General features: G+C 43.0%; 2 protein-coding genes across 7 annotated transcripts in view; one reads left to right on the top strand and one right to left on the bottom strand.

Annotated features, from left to right (window-relative positions):
* Window positions 1–788: 788 nt before the first annotated feature.
* CFAP126 (cilia and flagella associated protein 126) lies at window positions 789–3,961 on the top strand. Its single transcript, XM_063627130.1, has 5 exons — window positions 789–849; window positions 2,193–2,255; window positions 2,412–2,492; window positions 2,992–3,168; window positions 3,544–3,961. The coding sequence occupies exons 1-5, from the start codon at window positions 823–825 to the stop codon at window positions 3,727–3,729; spliced, it is 534 nt and encodes a 177-aa protein (XP_063483200.1). The 5' UTR covers window positions 789–822; the 3' UTR covers window positions 3,730–3,961.
* Window positions 3,962–5,813: 1,852 nt separating this feature from the next.
* SDHC (succinate dehydrogenase complex subunit C) overlaps window positions 5,814–23,087 on the bottom strand; it is a 54,539-nt gene continuing 37,265 nt past the window's right edge. For 4 of the 6 annotated variants that reach the window (XM_063627131.1, XM_063627133.1, XM_063627134.1 and 1 more), the window contains 2 exons: window positions 12,932–13,095; window positions 5,814–6,682 (listed from right to left, as the gene is read on the bottom strand). In XM_063627131.1, the coding sequence (XP_063483201.1) occupies window positions 6,578–6,682; window positions 12,932–13,095 (269 nt within the window). In that variant the 3' untranslated portion in view covers window positions 5,814–6,577. The remainder of the gene's footprint in view (window positions 6,683–12,931; window positions 13,096–23,087) is intronic. The other 2 variants (XM_063627132.1, XM_063627136.1) reach the window with 1 other exon arrangement.

Here is a 23,087-nt window from a genome sequence, read left to right as displayed (position 1 = left end):
CTTTCCACTCTGTGACTTTCTCTCTTCATCCCTGCTCAATCTCCCTGCACCAGCACCCGATTCCATTTTATTCCAGTCAACACTAAACACCTGTGTTCTTAGGTGCTGTGATTCTAGACAGTGACAGAGGAAATTTTTTAAGGACCAAGGACAAGATATGTTTTTCCTTCTGGGGACAGATTTGAGCTAGTTGCTTTTTAAATATTGTTCCTTTGTTATTCTGCCTGATAAAACAAAGTAGTGGGCCTTATAAACAGGATCTCACCAGTATTGAACACCTACTATGCTATATTGTCTAGACACTTTATTCATTTTATCTCACTTACCCGGTAAAAGCAGGCTCTATTATCTCCGCAATACAAATGAGTTGACAGAAATTTAGTGAAGACAAGACAGTTTTAAGTTTAATGTCATACAGCTCCTGTGTTCCCATGCTGAATAAGGATTCAAACCCCAGTATCTGGCTCTACAGCCTGTGGTACATTACACCATGTTGTCCAACAAGCATAGCTCTCAGGGTTACATGGTTTGTTAAAGTGGTTAAAAACCCCAATCAAAGGCCACGTGGAAGTTCTTAAGCAGGGGTAGGTTATGCCAGAAAAAAAGTAGCTGCTATTCAGCTAATTTTCTCACATTTACTCAGTCTTTCCTGTCTCTAAAATAAAAATGAATCTAAGTTCCAGAGAAAACAAATGGGGGCAGTGTGAGCCAAGGAAGTGAATAATAAGCAGAAGACAAAGGCAGCCTCTGCTGATTGGGAGGTAGTCCCAGGAGGTCGGCCTTCTGCAGTTGCCAAGCAATGAGTGTAAACAGCACAAGATCATGGCCACTAACTACAGTGCCAATCAGGTAAGTTCCCATTCTCCATTTCTTTAACGTTTACTTTTGTTTTTCAGATTCTATCTTTGGACTGTCCCCTCTCATAGGATTCTGATCTTTGAACAGATAACTGCGAGTGGAGTGAGATAATATTTTACCTCCTCAGGGAGAGATCCCAGGGGCGATCCAAAGGTATCTCTGGGTTAAATTTGTAGGGTGTAAACCAGAAGTTGGCAAGTTTTTTTCTGTAAAAGGGCGGAGTGTAAAAATTTTAGGCTTTGCAGGCCAAGTGGCAAAGTCAAAAATATTCTGTAGCTACTTACATAATTAAAGAAAAACATTTTTCCATAACATTTTTGACAAATTCAAAATATAACTGAGTACAATTTTTTGTACTACTAATGAAAATAATGGAATTTTGGGGGTTGAGAAAACATTTCACTTAACTGGGATTCAAAGTTAGTATTCCATTTTACTGAATCAATTGTAAATGTTCATCTATAAAAATCATCCTTACTCTCAGGCCATCCCCAAACAGGCAGCAATATGGATATAGCCCATAGGCCATAGTTTACCAACTCCTGATCTAGACCGGTGCTGCCCAACAAAAAGAGTGCGAGCCACAAATGTAATTTTAAATTTTCTAGTAGCTACATGAAAAAATTAAAACATAAAATTTAAATATATTGAATTTAACCCAATAAATCCAAATATTATTTCAACATTTAATCAGTATTTTAAAAATTATAATCAGACATTTTACATTCTTTTTTTGTACTAAATCTTCAAAACCTGCTGGGTGTTGTAGCTCATGTCTGTAATCCCAACACTTTGGGAGGCTGAGGCAGAAGGATCGCTTGAGGCCAGGAGTTTGAGACCACCCTGGGCAATATGGTGAGACCTCGTCTCTACAAGTAAATTAAAAAATTAGCTGGGCATGGTGGCATGCACCTGTAGTCCCAGCTACTTGTGAGTCTGAGGGAAAAGGATCGCTTGAACCCAGGTGTCCAAGGCTGCAGTGAGCTAGGATTGTGCCACTGACTCCAACCCAGGTGGCAGACCAAGATCCTGTCTCAAAAAAAAAAAAAAAAAAGAAAAGAAAAAAACTTCAAAATTCAGCATATTTCACACTTATAAAGCACCTCAATTTGAACTAGTCATATTTCAGGTGCTCAACAGTTCCATGTGGCTCTTGGCTCCATGCTGGACAGCACACATCTAGACCAAACAAATTACACCCTTGTCATAGTGACTTAAAGCCTACATGGTTGGTCAGGCCTTTGGTCTTCAAATCTAAAGAACTGTGCCTAGTCTTCATTTCCTGGGTTTGGGGCCTTGAAGTCTCACAGGGATACTTATCTTTCTCTCCACAGTATGAAAAGGCTTTCTCATCCAAGTATCTGCAGAACTGGTCTCCCGCTAAGCCAACGAAAGAGGTATTCCATGTTCAGTGCACCTATAAGATAGCCTCATGCTCTGTCAATTAACTCCTTTTAGCATTCTCTAAACTCCCATATCCTTCTCTGACCAAGCTCCCCAAATACTTCCCTTTTTCTACTCACAAACCTTTATCTCTCCCACTTGTACCCCAGAGCATCTCTTCTCATGAAGGCTACACTCAAATTATTGCCAATGATCGTGGTCATCTACTGCCTTCTGTGCCCCGTTCCAAGGTGAGATACTATCTTCACTCCTATCAAGAAAGGCAAATAATTGAGGCACAGAACTGGGAGATGTGCAGTCTCTCACAGCCATTATCGGGAAAATTAAAGTTTAATCTAATTCATGTTGTAATGTGAGAGCCCCTGAACTTCCGGCCAGCTTACCCAGCAGGATAGAGTTGTGTTTAGCACCCTTCGGAAGTTCTTAAATTGATCAATGATCTGTATAAACGAAAGCCTTCAGATGATGACATCTGTGCAGTGGGTACTCCTTTGCCACACTCAGCCTAAGGATGCAGAATTTAAGTTGGCAGAGCAAAGTGGATGAAAAAATTAGGCCTGCAAAGCCTAAATGAGGGAGGGGGATAAGGAAGGGTGGGAAGATTATGCTTTCAGTCTTGTTTCATAACCATGCATTCCTAAAGGTAAACAATGGAAATAAGACGAACAGAGGTCTAAGTCAGTTACTAGGAGTGAGAAGCCCTATTGAGGAGTCCCTTTTCATTTTTAGGCAAATCCTTGGGGTTCCTTCATGGGCACCTGGCAAATGCCTCTGAAGATACCCCCTGCTCGGGTGACCCTGACCTCCCGTACAACTGCTGGTGCTGCCTCCCTCACCAAATGGATACAGAAAAATCCTGATTTACTCAAGGCCTCCAATGGGCTGTGTCCTGAAATCTTAGGCAAGGTATCTATTCGTCCCATCTAACCCAAAACCCTGTTGTCTCAATTTCTTTTCAACCTCAAAAAATGTCTATTGTTATGCCACCACTATTCCAGCAGGGGGGACCTCTAACCAATTTGTCTTATCCTGACTAGTCCTTCATCACCTCCCGAGGCCTGAAGGGATGGGCTAAGGACATCTTACCCCCAACAGTAGAAAATGATCTAATCTCAAGGTGGGGGAGGGTGGTTAGAGAAATCAAATTTAACTTTTCTTATTTGAAACTTGATCTACTGCCCATGGTATGGGGAGAAAGGGAGTTAGAATCCTGAGGTGCATTAGGAATGATCCGGGCCTGACCAGAGACATGACTATCTCTTCCACTGTTATCACTGACAGCCCCATGATCCAGACAGTCAGAAGAAACTCAGAAAGAAGTCTATCACAAAGACTGTACAACAAGCACGAAGTCCAACCATAATTCCAAGCTCCCCAGCTGCCAACCTCAATTCCCCAGATGAACTCCAAAGCTCACACCCCTCTGCAGGTCATACTCCAGGTCCCCAAAGCCCAGCCAAATCCTAAGAGCCCACCTGGAAGTCCACGTATGCTAGAACTCTGGGCAGGGCCTAATCTAGCTGAGGTCCAGAAATACAAACCTGGAACTTCATATGGACCAAGTGGCCACACACTGAAAAACCTGTATAGCGATTGAGTGAAATAAACAAGAGCCCCCAGTCAGAACTGTGAAACAGGGAAATTTTGGGGTGGGAGTAAAAGCTAATTTGGAAAATAAACTTTTTTTTGTTGAATCTTTTACTGATCTGGATTTTCCATTCTTGCTATGGCTGCCTCTTGTAACACAATTAGGAGAAGGAAGGTGGGGGAAAATAAAGTAGGGAAAAGAACATACAGTGGTTTGGGTGGAACACATTTTTACAAGAATTGAGTCAGTTATACTCCAGAAATGACCAACAAAAAGTTAGTCTGAATCATGGAAAAAGGGCAGAACCTCAAAGAACCAGTCCCTCAACCTACCCACTCATTTCTTATCCTGAGCATGCACAACTAACAACTACAACATCAGAAATAGAATTGTTGAGTAGAGTATGTATATGTGTGTTTGGAGAAGGTGGGGAAGAAAAGGTAGGGAAAACCAAAGTAGAAGATACTACGCTTGTGTAAGACCTTCTATCTAAGCCCAAGTACAAATGTAGTTTGAAAATTGAAGATATTAAAGTGATTGGAAGACAGAGAAGAAAAACAAAGACAGTAAGTAGAAATTTAAGGCAGAATAACAAACATGATGCTCATGTCACACCCCCCACCCACCCACTACCATGCTTCAATCACCCAAATGGTAGGAAACCACCAAAAAATTTAACTGCCCTACCCATTTTCCAGCCTCTAACAGCTGTTTATCATTGACCCCATTTTATATTTTCCTGGCACTGGCTGTTAAATTTAATGCCCTTGCCAAACCTTTCCCAGTCCCAATGACAAAGTGTTCTCTCATGATCACTTGTCCCTCATTCCAAGGACAAAGTAGAGAATAGCTGGTTTAAGATGGAGGAAAGGTACAAGGACTTGCCAGGTCCCCTCTAGTAAAAAGGGAAAAGCAATCATTACTTAAAGCCAAATACTATTTGGGACCCTGAATGAAGACTGTTAAAACAGTGGGTCCCCACCTTAACTAAGGTCTTCCTATCCAATCGACACCAGCTAGTTACCATTTCCCCTCTTCGACCCACAGCTTTAACTGGCTGGCCAACAACTTGAAGTGACAGACGAGATAGGTCTCTTATTCCAGAGTTCCCAAAAACTATCAAAACAGCATGCCTGCTAAAGCCTGGCCTATATGGATTTTAAAAGCAGCAAGTTTTCTCATTAAATTATGTATTTTTGCCAGGTTTTCAACAATCCCTTTTTTTTTTTTTTTTTTTTTTTTGAGAAGGAGTCTCGCTCTTTCACCCAGGCTGGAGTGCAGTGGCGCGATCTCGGCTCACTGCAGGCTCCGTCCCCCGGGGTTCACGCCATTCTCCTGCCTCAGCCTCCCACGTAGCTGGGACTACAGGCGCCCGCCACCTCGCCCGGCTAATTTTTTTTTATTTTTTTAGTAGAGACGGGGTTTCACCGTGTTAGCCAGGATGGTCTCGATCTCCTGACCTCGTGATCCGCCCGCCTCGGCCTCCCAAAGTGCTGGGATTACAGGCGTGAGCCACCGCGCCCGGCCCAATCCCTTCTTTTTTTAAAAATCTCTATGCTTCATTCACCCCAAGCCTATAACTTCAGGTCATCATCCCCTAGCTGTCACCAACACTGGTCCTCTGTGCCCCTCACTGAATCATAATTTGCTGAACTGTACCATGAAGCTTATAATCAGTCCTTAATGGGATTTTGGTGCCTATAACCCAAAAGCACTCTACATGTGTCACTTCTTTTTTCTCCTTTCTCTGAGGCTTCTCTGTGATATTTAAATCTCTGGCTAAGTTCTATCTGATTCTCTGAAAACTTTTCCAATGATGAGATGTAGGAAAACTGTTTCCCTCCTGGGAAAGGTCAGATTGCGGGGAGAGGGAGGATGTAAATGCCTGAGACCCGAGGGAAGAGGAGGAAATTGGTTCCTTCCCAACAGCCATTTTCTTAGTTTCTCTAGATTTCAAGGAGAGTCAAAGATAAAATGAGTATTTTAATTCAGTTTCAGAAAAAAAGGGTACATTACTTCGATGAGAAAGCGTAAAATTAAGAGGCTTTTCTGGAAATCCAAGAAAAAGAAATAACCATTAATATGTTCAACGATAATTTTCTGGATCTTCCTCTTGTGTCAAAAGCTATATATTTTCTCCTCAAAAGCAAATGCTCCAAGAACTAACTAGCCCTCTTTATCTCCCTCTAGCTGGGACAGACCAATTCCCCTCCACCCCCACCTCTCGTCTTTCAATAACACTGTGTAGGTGTTAATGGCCTGGGCTCTTACCAATGAAGAGAATTGTCCTTTAAGCCAGCAACCCACAGGCAGTGGCACCCAAAGCCTCACCAACCACCCACCCCCCGCCGCCCGTCCCCAGGGCAGAAGCCACAGAGCTGGCATTGTTTCCACTGTCTCAGGAAGAAGGAGCCAAAAGCTGACCCTCAGCACAAATCAAAGCCCAATATGGAGAGAGAATAACTGCTTCTAGGCCGAGAGTAGTCAAGCTGTGGGCAAAAAAGGGGAGTTTTTGCAGCCACCTCATCTTTAGAAACAAGGGGAAAACTAGACCCTTTTCCACTATTATGGTCTACAAGGTACTCTACTGCTCCAAGGGGATCTGAAAGTACAAAAGTATCTAAACAAATAAGGAGAACTTTTCCCAGGCTGGAGATAAGAATCACAAACAGAAAGATGGGTGAATGTAATAATATGTAGGAAGATGATGCCGGAAGCCTCCGTTCTTCACATGGCTGCCAGCCCCATAGAGGACAACACAGTAAGAACCAGGACAACCACTCCAGACTGGTACAGCTGGGGAATCTTCAGGCCTTTTCCTAGGTCCCACATCTGTGGACAAAGCAAAAAAAAAAAAGGAATTTCAGTAAACAGGACATTAACAGTTCCTGTCTCAGAAAGTAATTCTACCTAAAGGAATAGATATCTCCTCTCAGCATGATTCTAGGGAAAAGCGCTTCTACCCTTATGCCCCACCTTTACGCTTCTTAAAACCCACAGTATGGAACCTATTATCCACTTATTCCAACGACAGAAAATCAGGTTCTATTGTGTGGTGATGATAGGAGGAATGTTCTCTAGAATGCCACAGGCCCCATACGGTATACAAAAGCTTCCAGAATGAATAGATACAACTTTTCCTCGGGACCACACATCTAGATTAATGTTTCTCAAGGCGTATTCTTCCAAACACTTGTTCCTCAGAATGTTGAAAGCTATTATATGGGCCAAAAAAAAGTTCTGTGGTCAAAGTTCGTAAATATTTAACTGCAAGACTTTCTAAACAGTTTTTTTTTTTTTTTTTTTTTTTTTTTTTTTTTTTTTTTTTGAGACGGACTCTCGCTCTGTCGCCCAGGCTTGAGTGCAGTGGCGTGATCTTGGCTCACTGCAAGCTCCACCTCCCAGGTTCATGCCATTCTCTTGCCTCAGCCTCCCAAGTAGCTGGGACTAGAGGCGCACGCCACCACGCCCGGCTAATTTTGTTTTTGTATTTTTAGTAGAGATGGGGTTTCACCGTGTTAGCCAGGATGGTCTTGATCTCCTGACCTCGTGATCTGCCCGCCTTGGCCTCCCAGAATGCTGGGATTACAGGCGTGAGCCACTGCGCCCGGCCTCTAAACAGTTTACTAATGCACACTGTGAATCTCCAAAAGAGAGATATAATATGCCTGATTTCCTAGATACAGTCAATCTCAGAATCTTTTTACAGAGGGAAACTCTGTTTAACAGAGGACTAGTATTCTAAAGGATACTCTGAGATCTAGAACACTATTTCTCAATTTTGTTTTGACTGTGGCTCCACTAAGAAATACCTTTAAAATTGGAACCTAATAGATATGTATATATAATATAGCAAAAGTTGATAAAACAATATTTACCATTACTGAGTGGTGCCATATATATATATATACAAACACACATACATTTATATATTTTATATATAAATAAATTTTATTAAAAAATATATATTTTTTCCTTTTTGTGGAGAACGGGGTCTCATTATATTGTTCAGGCAGATCTTGAACTCCTGGACTCAAGCTATCCTCCTGCCTCTGCTTCCCTAAAAGCTGACATTACAGGCGTGAACTTCTGCACCCAGCCGCTCCAGTGGCGCCATCTTGGCTCACAGCAACGTCAGCCTCCCAGGTTCAAGCGATTCTCTTGCCTCAGCCCTGCCAGTGGCTGGGACTACAGGCGCATGCCACCATGCCCAGCTAATTTTTGTATTTTAAGTAGAGACGGGGTTTCGCCATGTTTGCCAGGCTGGTCTTGAACTCTTGACCTCAAGTGATACACCCTCCTCAGCCTCCCAAAGTGCTGGGATTATAGGCGTGAGCCACCGCGCCCAGCCCCAGCTTGTATTTTCTATTCTATTTTAATTTCCTTTTTTGTTGGTAGCATGCCACTAAATTGGTTTTCTGCCAATTGAGTTAAAACCCACATTTCTTTTTAATATTAAAAAACAGAGATAGACTCTTGTTATGTCTCGCCCAGGCTAGTACTGAACTCCTGGGCTCAAGCAATCCTCCCGCCTCAGCCTCCCAAAGTGGTGGGATTACAGGTGTGAGCCATCTCACCCAGCCCCTACCCCACCACCCCCACTTTTCTTTTTTTAATTTTTTGAGACTTTGTCACCTAGGCTGGAGTGCAGTGGCACAATCTCAGGTCACTGAGGCCTTGACCTCCCAGGTTCAAGCAATCCTCCTGCCTCAGCCTCCCAAGTAGCTGGGACTACAGGCACCCGTCACCATGCCTGGCTAATTTTTTGTATTTTTGGTAGAGATGGAGTTTTGCCACGTTGCCCAGGCTAGTGTCGAACTCCTGAGCTCAAGCAATCCACCCGCCTCGGCCTCCCAAAGTGCTAGGATTACAGGCGTGAGCTACCATGCCCCCGGCCCCACATTTAACAAAACACTAATTGTGACTCTCTTGTGTCTTAGGGATATTAACATATTAATATTATATTGTAAGTCACTAAATGAGCCCCTGGGCAAAAGCAGTCTTCATTTTCCACACTTCCCACATACATGGCGCCTTAACACACACATACACAGATACGCCCACAGTCTGAATGTAAAACTGCCTAAATTAGGAGTCAGTTCAGAGAAAAGATGGAGAGAGCCCAGAAAAAAAAAAAAAAAAAAAAAATCAGGATGAGAAGATGCCTCCACCTCAACCCTCAAATTGCTTCTAACTAGGAGATTAGGAGTCAAGCAGATTCCACAAAGAGTTGTTTTGCTTAAATAAGGACAATGTTTTATAGAGAGTGAGTCCTACTGGGTAGTGGTAGTAGGCAGGGATATTCCCTAGAATGCCACAGACCCTATAACCTCCTACTCTTTCACTCCTCACTCCCCCATTAGATCTTCTGGCAAGTCAACTATCAAGTTCAGAGGCCAAAAACTACAGACTGTCACAGAAAACACAAAATCCTGTCCCACACTCACAGCTAGTACTTGCTAGAAGAAAAAATAAAAGCAGACTTAAGGACCTTCAGGTTCTTCACTTCCCTCAACAAAAAGATTATTATCACAGGCAAGAACCAGGGCAGAAAAGCTCTAAGTTCTGCAATTTTGTAAAACCTCCCCTCTCTTCCCCCCATACTGAACAAAGACAAACATAGGGCAAGTCTCTGCCTGAGCCAAAATATGAACAGAGGAAGCTGATCAGCTGATTTTCTTTACAGAGCTTTGTTCTGTGGAATACGAAGTCATTAATGGAAATGTCCTCCCTCTCTACTGCCTCCCCCTCAGGGAAGTGAAACCTCATTTTAAATCAAACTGAACACTGCCCCAGGGAACAGTTGATACAGACACTTAATTTAATAAGTCATTTAGTCTCTCATTTTTTTTATTCCATTAAACTGTCTATTGGACCAGACTGAAATCCAGGAAGTGCTTGTCTCTAAGGCTATGATTTGGAAGTAATAAAAAGTCAAATTAAGGCAAAAGCATCCATCTGACAGTTGGCTCAGATTCAGAAGTAATGAAAATACAGAAAGAACTGAATTTTAATTGCCTTCTTGGAAGCAAAACTAGGGAGACTACAAAACATAAAATCTTTTTTTTTTTTGGAGACGGAGTTTCACTTTTGTCACCAAGGCTGGAGTGCAGTGGCATGATCTTGGCTCACTGCAACCTCTGCCTCCTGGATTCTCCTGCCTCAGCCTCCCAAGTAGCTGGGATTACAGGCACATGCCACCACCCCTAGCTAATTTTTGTATTTTTTGTTTTTTTTTGAGACGGAATTTTGCTCTTGTTGCCCAGGCTGGATGGAGTGCAATGGCATGATCTCGGCTCACCGAAACCTCTGCCTCCTGGGTTCAAGCAATTCTCCTGCCTCAGCCTCCTGAGTAGCTGGGATTACAGGCATGTGCCACCAGGCCTGGCTAATTTTGTATTTTTAGTAGAGACAGGGTTTCTCCATGTTGGTCAAGCTGGTCTCGAACTCCCGGTCTCAGATGATCCGCCTGCCTCGGCCTCCCAAAGTGCTGAGATTACAGGCGTGAACCACTGCGCCCGACTATTTTTTTTTTTTTTTTCTTTTTTTAGATGGGGTCAGTCTGTCACCCAGGCTGAAGTGCAATGGCACAATCTCGGCTTGCTGCAACCTCCGCCTCCTGGGCTCAATCAATCCTCCCACCTCAGCCTTACGGGTAGCTGGGACCATAGGTGCACACCACCATACCTGTCTAATTTTAGAAACCAGTTTTGAGCAGACCATGAGGTCACATAGGAGGCAACATGGACAGTTTTCAATCTATTAAATGATTCCTGCCATGTGCAGTGGCTCGCACCTGTAATCCCAGCACTTTGGGAAGCCAAGAGTTCAAGACCAGGCTGGCCAACATGGTGAAACCCCATCTCTACTAAAAATACAAAAAAAAAAAAAAAAAAAAAATTTGCTGGGTGTGGTGGCAGGCACCTGTAAGGCTGGCCAACATGGCAAAATCCTGTCTCTACTAAAAATACCAAAAAAAAAAAAATTAACTGGCCCTGGTGGTGGGCATCTGTAATCCCAGCTACTTGGGAGGCTAAGGCAGGAGAATCGCTTGAACCTGGGAGGTGGAGGTTGCAGTGAGCTGAGATTGCACCATTGCACTCCAGCCTGGGCAACAGAGCAAGACTCTGTCTCAAAAAAAAAAAAAAAAGATTCTTAACCTCAATATTAAAACCTGGAATTCTTGGCACCCAGTTTCTATTAAACTTGGCCCCATTCTGTCCAATAGCTCAAAACAAAAATGCAATATAATGTGTAGATAAGAAAAGGTAATCTATTTGAGTCCTGTCAGAAGCACTACTCTGAGTCAACAGGAACGGAAGAATGAAAGCAGCAACAATGGTTATCTAGCTCATAACTGAATCCCCAGTGTCTACAACAGTACCTGACACATAAATAGGTACCAATTAATATTTATCTCATAAACATGTATTCTAGGCCTTCAGGGATCTCTTTTAAATATCCCTCTTAAAAATGAAGAGTTCAGCAGGGCACAGTGGCTCACGTCTGTAATCCCAGCACTTTGGGAAGCTGAGAGGGGTGGATCACAAGGTCAGGAGTTTGAGACCAGCCTGGCTAACATGGGGAAACCCCATCTCTACTAAAAATACAAAAAATTAGCCGGGCATGGTGGCAGGAGCCTGTAGTCCCAGCTGCTCGGGAGGTCAAGGCAGGAGAATCTTTTGAACCCAAGAGGTGGAGTTTGCAGTGACCCAAGATCTCGCCAACCGCACTCCAGCCTGGGAGACAGAGCAAGACTTTGTCTCAAAAAATAAAATAAAATAAAATAAAATAAAATAAAATAAAATTTAACAAGGAAGAGTTCACAATGAGACCCTGCAAGTATCTGTGAGGCCTATATACCATTGCTCAGCTACACCACCAGCAGGACTGCCAGATAACACAGAGGGGAACTTGTGAACTTGTCTGGCTTTCCCCAAGAGGACTCTGAGTCACAACTAACCTTAAGAACAGCACTCCTGGCCGGGCGCAGTGGCTCACGCTTGTAATCCCAGCACTTTGGGAGGCCGAGGCGGGCGGATCACGAGGTCAGGAGATCGAGACCATGGTGAAACCCTGTCTCTACTAAATGTATAAAAAAAAAAAATAAGCCGGGCGCGGTGGCGGGAGCCTGTAGTCCCAGCTACTCGGAGAGGCTGAGGCAGGAGAATGGCGTGAACCCGGGAGGCAGAGCTTGCAGTGAGCCGAGACTGCGCCACTGCACTCCAGCCTGGGCAACAGAGCAAGACTCCGTCTCAAAAAAAAAAAAAAAAAAAAAAGAACAGCACTCCTGTAATCCCAGCACTTTGGGAGGCCGAGGCGGAGCTTGCAGTGAGCCAAGATAGCGCCACTGCACTCTGGCCTGGGCGAAAGAGCGAGACTCCTTCTCAAACATAAAAAAAAAAAAAAAAAAAAAAAGAACAGCACTAAGGGCTGGGTGTGGTGGCTCATGCCTGTAATCCCAGCACTTTGGGAGGCCGAGGCGGGCGGATCACCTGAGGTCAGGAGTTCGAGACCAACCTCAACATGGAGAAACCCTGTCTCTACTAAAAATACAAAATTAGCCGGGCGTGGTGGTGCATGCCTGTAATCCCAGCTACTTGGGAGGCTGAGGCAGGAAAATTGCTTGAACCTGGGAGGCAGAGGTTGCGGTGAGCCGAGATCGTGCCATTGCACTCCAGCCTGGGCAACCAGAGTAAACTTGGTCTCAAAAAAAAAAAAAAAATAACAGCACTAGCCGGGCGCGGTGGCTCACGCCTATAATCCTAGCACTTTGGGAGGCTGATGCAGGCGGATCACTTAAGGGCAGGAGTTCGAGACCAGCCTGGCCAACATGGTGAAACCCCATCTCTACTAAAAATACAAAAATTAACCAGGAGTGGTGGCACGCATCTATAACGCCAACTACTTAAGAGGCTGAGGCACAGGAATCTCTTGAACCCAGGAGGCAGAAGTTGCAGTGAGCTGAGATCGTACCGCTGCACTCCAGCCTGGGCAATAGAGCGAGATCCACTCTTGCAAATCCTCCCAGTCTCCCCACTCCCTTCACAGAGAAAATGTGCAAATCCCCAATTAACTTACCAAGTGTCGGATCCCATTCCAGGTATGATACATGAGAGGGAAGACGAGTGCAAACTTAGCTGTGTGGATCAGTGCTGGCCCCAGACACAAGGACTTCACGAGTTCCAAATAAGACTCAAAGTTCCCAGGGAGTAACAGGGCCGACATGCCAAAAAGAGAGACCCCTGAGGAGAAAACCAAGTAGCTCGTCACAGCTGCTCACAAGTTACAACTAATATGATACAGAAAACTGGGACCCCTGGCACCTCATACAATTCTAAACCATTTTGAAATGGAGAAGATTTTTGTTTTGTTTTTTTCTTGAGACAGAATCTCATTCTGTCACCCAGACTGGAGTTCAGTGGTGCAATCTTGGCTCACTGCAACCTCCACCTCCCAAGTTCAAGCGATTCTCCTGCTTCAGCCTCCTGAGTAGTGGGGATGACAGGCGCCCACCACAACGCCCAGCTAATTTTTGTATTTTTAGTGGAGACGGGGTTTCACCAAGTTGGCCAGGCTGGTCTCGAACTTCTGACCTCAAGTGATCTGCCCACCTTCGCCTCCCAAAGTGCTGAGATTACAGGTGTGAGCCACTGCACCCGGCCTTGAAAAGGAGAAGATTTAAACTCATGTTCAAGTTTATAGTGGGAGATAGACTACTTGGGATCTCACCATAAACTAAATGTGCCATATGTTTTAGTATGTTATTCCTCCTTTCAACATCCTTCTCTATAAAAACTTCACTTGCCAGTTTAGAAGTCAAGCCTTGCTATATCATCTAGTTCACCATCTAAGTAAGAAAAGGTAAAAACAGTGTACTCAGAACAGAGAAGAGTGAGAAAAAAAATTAGATTCTCTTTTTTTTTTTTTTTTGAGACGGAGTCTCGCTCTGTCACCCAGGCTGGAGTGCAGTGGCGCCATCTCGGCTCACTGCAAGCTCCGCCTCCCGGGTTCACGCCATTCTCCTGCCTCAGCATCCCGAGTAGCTGGGACTACAGGCGCCCGCCACCATGCTCGGCTAATTTTTTGTATTTTTAGTAGAGATGGGGTTTCACTGTGTTAGCCAGGATGGTCTCAATCTCCTGACCTCATGATCATCCCGCCTCGGCCTCCCAAAGTGCTGGGATTACCAGCATGAGCCACTGCGCCTGGCCCATTTTTTATCTTTATTTTCTAGTGTTGCTACCTCTGAAGAGAGAAAAAATTTTAAATCATTCAAATCTCTATTACACAAAAATTTAAATTAAAATGAATTAGAGACCTAAATGCTAGAGCTAAAACTATAAAACTCTTAGTAGAAAGCATAGAAATAAATCTTCATGATCTTGGATTAGGCAGTGGTTTCACAGATGACACCAAAATCATAAATGACAAAAGAAAAAACAGATGAATTGGATTTCATCAAAATTACTAACTTTTGTGCTGCAAATAATACCATCAAGAAAGTAAAAAGACAACTCAAAGGAATGGGAGAAAACATTTGCAAATCATGGAGAACTTTTATCCAGAATATATAAAAAACTCTTACAACTCAATTAATAAAATGACAAATGGATCTGAACAGACATCTTTCCAAGGAAGATATATAAATGGCCAATCAGTGCAAGAACAGGTGCTTAACATCATTAGGCATTAGACAAATGCAAATCAAAACCATAATGATATAATGTAAATGCTATGTGTATATATTTGGAAGATTATTTCCCTATGTGAAAGAAAAAGTAAGAATATTTTAATGTCTGACAGGGCTGCATTATTTGTTGGGGCTCAGTGGCTATCAACCACCAATGACTGAGAAATCAAGTATAACAAATATGAAACTCAAATTAGAAATAAGATGTTATGTTGGCTGGCACGGTAGCTCATGCCTGTAATCCCAACACTTTGGGAGGCCAAGGTGGGCAGTTTATTTGAGGTGAGGAGTTCGACACCAGCCTGGGCAACATGGTGAAACCCCATCTCTACTAAAAATACAAAAATTAGCCAGTTGTGGTGGCGCACACCTGTAGTCCCAGCTACTCAGGAAGCCGAGGCAGGAGAAACTCTTGAACCTGGGTGGTGGAGGTTGCAGTGAGCTGAGATGGCACCACTGCACTAGTCCAGCCTGGGCAACAGAGTGAGGCTCCATCTCAAATAACAAAACACACACACACACACACACACACACAGACACACACACACACACACAAAGAAATAAGATGTCATCTGTAAAATGGGAATAAAATTAAAAAAAAAAAAATAAGAGGCCAGTTGTTTCCCATAATCACCAAAAAATATTTTGGGGAAGCAAAAAAGAGTACCCACACCACAACTCCCAGAGACCCTGATTTGATAGTTTGGGATCATTGCTCGAACTGTGGTTTCCAAACTACACCAAGCTGCCCTGGGGTACCACAGCAAACTCACAGGTCCTACAGGATATTTTACATATTCAAATGAAACACAGTGATACTTAACATCTGTTGGTCATCATGTGAACCACTACTAGCTCAAGGTAGTTCAGTTTCAACATTGGATGTTAGATTTCTTTCAATGATCACATCTTTGTACAGCTGGGTTTTCAGCAAAAATGAAGTTCTGTGTGTGAAAATCAGTGTGGAACAAGAAATGAGGATGGCAGTGTCCAATCTGATTTCTAAGGTTGGAGGAGTTGTATAATATCCAACAGCAGATACATCCTATTAGTAAGTAATTATGATTGGCTGGGTATGGTGGCTCATGCCTGTAATCCCAGCAATTTAGGAAGCTGAGGCGGGAGGATTGCTCGGGCCCAGGAATTCAAGACCAGCCTGGGTAACATAATGAGACCCTGTCTCTACTAAAAGTAAGACAAAAAATAAAAATAAAAATAAAAAATATTAGCCAGGCACAATGGTGTGCACCTGTAGTCCCTGCTACTTGAGAGGCTGAGGGGAGAGGATCACTTGAGCCTGGCAGGTGAAGGCTGCAGTGAGCTGTGATTGTGCTACTGCACTCCAGCCCGGGTAACAGAGTGAGATCTTGTTTCAAAAACAAACAAAAAAGTATGGTTATTTAAGAATGAAATAAAAATATTTTTTTCTTTCCATGTATGTGGATGATTTTGTTTTTGCTTGTTTTTCATAGAGATGGGGTCTTGCTATGTTGCTCAGGCTGGTCTCTAACTCCTGGGCTCAAGCGATCCTTCTGCCTTGGCCTCCCAAAGCACTGGGATTATAGTTGTCAGCCACTGCCCGGCCTATGTGGATGATTTTTTAAAAAAATGTCTACTCAATGGCTAAGAAATAAATAAGCTGTTTGGATCTAACAAACCAATAAAACAAAAGTGTTAGGTATTTACCTTGACTTAGGAGCACCATGAAAATAATTACTGAAGACACTGAGGTAACCTGAACTCAAACAGTTTGATGAACATTTGGGAGAAAGATATGACACAAGAGGGTTCAGAGTCTTTGACACTCTGGATAGATGATAAGCTATTATAGAAGACTGCAGGAACCCCTCTTTTGATAGTTTTGATAGGAAATTCAAAACTATCTTTTGAATTTCAGTGCCAACACAAAGCTCTGAAACTTCAATAGCCAAACATATGCCTTAGATATCTGGGCAAACTCATCCCTCATCTATGCACCAAATAGGACAGCAGGCTCACAGCTGAGTCCCAGGGATGGCCACCCACACCAATATTAACCAACAGAAGACCAGACCCTGATATGGTGTTATCCTAGGATAACACCACCTACTCTCAAATGACCTCCGAGAGTAAAAACTCATGGAAATACTAGGATGTGAATAACAGTGTCTTCAGCTTTTGTTTTCCTATGAATAATACAGAATTATGTCAATTAGCTTAATCAATTCAAAAAGAGAAGACTGCCTCTAAATAAGTCAAATGTTCTCAAAATCATTCTACTACTAATACCCCCACACCGATTTTTTCTTTTTTCTTTTTTTTTCTTTGAGACAGAGTCTCGCTCTGTCGCCCAGACTGGAGTGCAGTGGCTCGATCTCAGCTCACTGCAACTCCGCCTCCCAAGTTCAAGCAATTCTCCTGCCTCAGCCTCTCGAGTAGCTGAGACTACGGGCATGTGCCACCACACTCGGCTAATTTTTTTGTATTTTTAGTAGAGACGAGGTTTCACTACGTTAGCCAGGCTGGTCTCAAACTCCTGACCTCAGGTGATCCACTCGCCTTGGCCTCCCACCTGCCTCGGCCACTTCAGTTTCTTAAGCTCTTAAATGAAGATACTCCTGTTTCTCAGATTATTATGAGGGTTAAATAATTATGTAAATGTTTAGTAAATAATGGCTATAGCAATAGTTGTATTTGAATTAGGTGGTATTTTTCTGATGGATAGAGTCCTTAAACAAAACATAAAATGATACGGTCTCTGGATATACACAGAATACTGGTTATTTCTGACTGGCGGGATTATGGGCAGCTTTTCTAAGTATATATTTCTATAATATTTTCATTCTTGGTAATATGTTCTTATAATCAGGAAAAAAATTTTTTATACAAATCTCTGGGAGGTCAAGGAGATCTGGGATCATTACCAGATTCCAACCCAGATATAATTAGGAGACAGATCATGTTGGCTGGCTGCCTCACCAATTTTTCAAAAAAGGCTCCACCTCTTCAAACAGGAATATTAGTTAATTCAATTGAAAGCTACTTTAGCCAAAGCTTTCATCATTACAAGTGAAAAACATATAAGAATTAAATATGAGATTTTCTGAATTCTCCTCTGATATTCAGTATATTGGGAATCAGGAAACTGACCCCACTCCTAGAACCTGAGTGCCTCAGAGAGTCCTCTAACAGCTAAACAATTTCAATTGGGAAAATAAAGCTACTGAAGCTGTCCTATCTAATCACTAAGAAAAATTAAATAGTGCTTTTTCTTGACTGCCAAGACCAGTTCCTGCTGGCTCCACCCCAGTTAAGTCCTATATATGTAATTGTGCAGACTGTCAGCAAGTTCTGTTGTCACTTCCAGAAGTCATCATAAGCTCTTTCAGACACTTCTTCCTAGCAAGCCCCTGCAGATGTCACAGCAAATGAAAAGAAAACATCTAAAAGAGCCTTCATGAAGCTGTCTAAATGATGATTAAAACTCAGTGTGACAGCACATAACTGTTCTTTTATTTACAGTGTTGTCACACTAATCTCATCATGATGTATTCTGCCCATCTGCTTCCCCACAACTTCTCTTGAGGTCAAGAGTACTCATGTACTGAGGTAAAGTAAAGCATTTCTGAGAAGCATTTTCTCTTCTGGTAAGAGTTTTGCCAGGTCATCCCAACTTGGTAATGCAAGGACTAAGACGTAGCAGTCAGCAGTTGTGAAACAGGAAGGGCTGAGAAGGACTTTTTAAACTACAAATATCACACATTTTCTGAGAGGTATAAGATTAACTATTCTGATTATTAATGTAAATAATCACCACCAAGCCTGTATTAGGAATTTCATATATAGTAATTAATTTTTATAATCCTTTTTTTTTTTTTTTTTTTTTTTTTTTTTTTTTTTTTTTGAGACGGAGTCTCGCTCTGTCGCCCAGGCTGGAGTGCAGTGGCGCAATCTCGGCTCACTGCAAGCTCCGCCTCCCGGGTTCACGCCATTCTCCTGCCTCAGCCTCTCCAAGTAGCTGGGACTACAGGCGCCCGCCACCACGCCCGGCTAATTTTTTTGTATTTTTAGTAGAGACGGGGTTTCACCGTGGTCTCGATCTCCTGACCTCGTGATCCGCCCGCCTCGGCCTCCCAACGTGCTGGGATTACAAGCGTGAGCCACCGTATAATCCTTAATAGGCATTATTTTAAGTAGAAAAAGAAATGATGATGTAGCAGAGTGAAAAGTAACTACAAGATCACTCAAGAGATCTCAAAGATGACAAGAACTCTTGGTGCATTTTCTACAGCCCAAGGCCTACCTTCAGGCTTGTCAAAATTACAAGAGACTAAAGTATAGAAGATAGATGGCAAAATCTCTTCTAATAACCAAAATCCAAGACCCAGAAAGCCAAATTAAAAATTAGCAGATTAGAGCAAATGGAGGAAATAATTTTGACAGAAATGTCATTTAGGCAAAGTTGAGGCTAGATAAACCGGAATCACACGTGCACCACACACACTTCTCCACTGACTGGATAATTTGTGCCTTCCAGGTTCAATGCCTCTCTCCTTTGGACTCTAGAGAATAAACACTGAATATTTGGTTCCTTGGCCTTCTCTTTTTTCCTTTTTTGTTTCTGATTACCCATTTCCCTCTTACTGTCACCACCACTCATCTCATTCTTTGCCCCTCCCAAGAGGCAGGTCAAACCCAAATGCCTAAGGAGCCAAACGGATGTGTGAATCAAGCAGAGCATAAGGCAATTAAGGCCATATAGACTAGTGGTGCTCATAGAAAACTGTTGGAGAGGGGAAGTATGTATGTTCCACCTAAATGCACTCAAATTCCATTTCTTTTCATCACAGCACAAAGAAACAAAGTACATCTGTTGACCAAACATGGCCCACAGGCTGCCAGTTTGTATCCTGAGAAAGAATATAATACTACCAACTGAATTATTGCCTTACTTAATTTCAATCACATTATGGTCTTATGTCTCTAACACATTTGGGCTATCTTTGATTTTTTTGAAAAAATACCTTTATTGGGTATAATTGAAACATGAAAAAATTGTACATATTTAATGCATATGTTTTTATGAGTCTGGAACTTTTGTTGATGTTTTAAGCTACACTACATTACTCAGTGACATGCATAAACTTTTCTTTTTCTCAAATGGAGAGCAAATCATATCCACTGTGAAAGAATTTATACTAGTTTTAAGGTCTCTAAATTCTAACTGTTGCCCCCCTACACAGCAAAAAGGTATTATCCAGGCTGAGCATAGTGGCTCACACCTGTAATCCCAGCACTTTGGGAGGCCAAGGTAGGCGGATCGCTTGAGCTCAGGAGTTGAGACCAGCCTGGGCAACACTGTGAAACCTCATCTCTATTTTTAAAAAATTGTTTAAAAACTAGGCCGGGTACATGGCTCACCCCTGTAAACCTAGCACTTTGGGAGGCCGAGGCAGATGGATCACCTGCAGTCAGGAGTTCGAGACTAGCCTGGCCAACATGGTGAAACCCCATCTCTACTAAAAATACAAAATTGACCGGGCATGGTGACGCGTGCCTGTAATCCTAGCTACTGGGGAAGCTGAGGCAGGAGAATCACTTGAACCCGGGAGGCGGAGATTGCAGTGAGCCAAGATTATGTCACTGCACTCCAGCCTGGGTGACAAGAGCGAAACTCGGTCTCAAAAAAAAGTTTTTAAACTAAAGAGAAAAAAAAAGGTATTATCCAAATTTGTGGACAAAAATACTGAGGCTTGGTGGCAGGTGTGGTGACAAATAACTTTTCCAAGGTAAGGTCTCACAGTTAGTGACAGAGTTAGAATTGAACTCCGATCTGTCTCATTCCAAAATCTGCACTTTTTTCACTTTTTCTACACTCAGTCTGGAATAACCAGGATTTCTAAAGTATAACAGATGATATTTAAGAATCAATAACTAATATCCCATCTCATGACAGGTCCAGAAGAAAAACACAGTCATTTTCAAAGCCCATCAGTTACTTTATGAATCTGTAAATCTTTTGGCTTTTCTAGAGAACAGGCTACCTGCCTGAGCAGCAGGTTTGCCTACAAATTCAGGCAATCTCTCACAAAAGTTCTGATTCTTCTATCTGATCCTGTTTTTATTTTATTTTTTATTTTTATTTATTTTTATTTTTGAGATAAAGTCTCGCTCTGTCACCCAGGCTAGAGTGCAGTGGCATGATCTCGGCTCAATGCAACCTCTGCCTCCTGGGTTCAAGCGATTCTCGTGCTTCAGTCTCCCAAGTAGCCCACATTACAGGAATGTGCCACCTACACTCAGCTAATTTTTTGGTATTTTTAGTAGAGATGGGATTTCACCATGTTAGCCAGGCTGTTCTCAAACTCCTGGCCTTAAGCGATCCACCTGCCTTGGCCTCTCAAAGTGCAGGGTTTACAAGCATGAGCCACAGCACCCGGCCTGACTCTGTTTTTAAAGACTACCCAAAACATTCAGGATCATTCTTATATCCATTCAAGCTAATTGTACAATTCATATACAGATACACGAATATCTGTATATATTGGTTCAAAGCTTAAAATATCTGTTGTTGGCCAGGTGCGGTGGCTCATGCCTGTAATCCCAGCACTTTGGGAGGCCGAGGCGGGCGGATCAGGAGGTCAGGAGATCGAGACCATCCTGGCTAACACAGTGAAACCCCGTCTCTACTAAAAATACAAAAAATTAGCCGGGCAAGGTGGCGGGCGCCTGTAGTCCCAGCTACTCGGGAGGCTGAGGCAGGAGAATGGCGTGAACCTCGGGGGGCAGACCCTGCAGTGAGCCAAGATCGCGCCACTGCACTCCAGCCTGGGCGACAGCGAGACTCTGTCTCAAAAAAATTCTGTTGTTTAGTATCTTTATTCTCTCTTCCTAATCTCATGCTTTATGTTGTATGTTTTATCTTGTTATTTACGATTTCCTAGACTCATTCATTATTGCAACTTCAGCTATCTGCCATTCTCAAGGCATGTACCTAATTTCAACTAGACTTTTATAGGAAAAAGTCAAATAGACTTTTTCTGTCACTACGAAAAATCCTGAGTATTTATTTTATTTTTATTTATGTATGTATGTATGTATGTATGTATTTACTTATTTTTGAGACCGAGTCTCGCTCTGTCACCCAGGCTGGAGTGCACTGCTGTGATCCTAGCTCACTGCAACCTCTGCCTTCCAGGTTCAATCAATTCTCCTGGCTCAGCCTCCCAAGTAACTGGGATTATAGCCATGCGCCACCACAACTGGCTAATTTTTTGTGAGTGTGTGTGTATTTTTAGTAGAGATGGGGTTTCACTATGTTGGCCAGGCTGGTCTCTAACTCCTGATCTCAGGTGATCCACCCGCCTTGGCCTCCCAAAGTGCTGGGATTACAGCCATGGGCTACAGCACCCAGCCCTGAGTATTTTAATCTTTATGGAACCTAAGCAATGTTAAGAGTGCTATTAGTCTCCTCTTTCAACCTTTTAAAACATTGTAGGCCAGGCGCAGTAGCTCACGCCTGTAATCCCAGTACTCTGGGAGGCAGAAGGCAGGCGGATCACTTGAGGTCAGGAGTTCAAGACCAGCCTGGCCAACATGGTGAAACTCTGTCTCTACTAAAAATACAAAAATTAGCCAGGCATGGTGGCACATGCCTGTAGTCCCAGCTACTTGAGAGGCTGAAGCAGGAGAATTGCTTGAACCCAGGAGGAGACAGAAGTGCAGTGGGCCACAATGGCGCCATTGCACTCCAGCCTGGGCGATGGGGCAAGACTCCATCTCAAAAAAACAAACAAACAAAAATCGTCAAGTTCCTTTATAATAAATTCTATTTTAAAGTCAAACTAGCGTTAACATGCTTTTTAAAATTTATATATTAGCCATAAAATCTCTATAGTTAAAATAAATAACTTATTTTGTATTTATCGAGGAGGCCAGCTTGTCCTGTTACTGGAACAAAAGAGAACATGAACTTTTAATGGCTTTTCGTGGTCTACAGCATGGCAGTCAAAGTCCTTCACCATCTGGCCCACTTTCTAGCCTTATCTTCTGTCACTTCTCCCATAAACATCACTCTTTTTTTATTTTTTGAGACAGAGTCTCACTCTGTTGCCAGGCTGGAGTGCAGTGGCGTGATCTCGGCTCACTGCAATCTCCACCTCCTGGGTTCAAGCAATTCTCCTGCCTCAGCCTCCCAAGTATCTGAAACTACAGGCACACGCCACCATGCCCAGCTAATTTTTGTATTTTTAGTTGAGATGGGGTTTCACCATGTTGGCCAGGATGGTCTCGATCTCTTGACCTTGTGATTCACCTGCCTTGGCCTCCCAAAGTGCTGGGATTACAGGTGTGAGCCACCGCGCCCGGCCCCATAAATACCATTCTTAAGAAACAGACCTCAGCCGGGTATGGTGGCTCATGCCTGTAATCCCAGCACTTCAGGAGGCCGAGGTAGGTGGATCATGAGGTCAGGAGTTCAAGACCAGCCTGGCCAAGATGTTGAAACCCCATCTCTACTAAAAATACAAAAAAAATTAGCTTGGCATGGAGGCAGGTGCCTGTAAT

The sequence above is a fragment of the Symphalangus syndactylus genome, chromosome 12 (genome assembly GCF_028878055.3).
Source record: "Symphalangus syndactylus isolate Jambi chromosome 12, NHGRI_mSymSyn1-v2.1_pri, whole genome shotgun sequence".
Lineage (NCBI taxonomy): Eukaryota > Metazoa > Chordata > Mammalia > Primates > Hylobatidae > Symphalangus > Symphalangus syndactylus.
The sequence above is the reverse complement of the archived record's forward strand: the minus strand, read 5'-3'. Positions and strand labels throughout refer to the sequence as shown.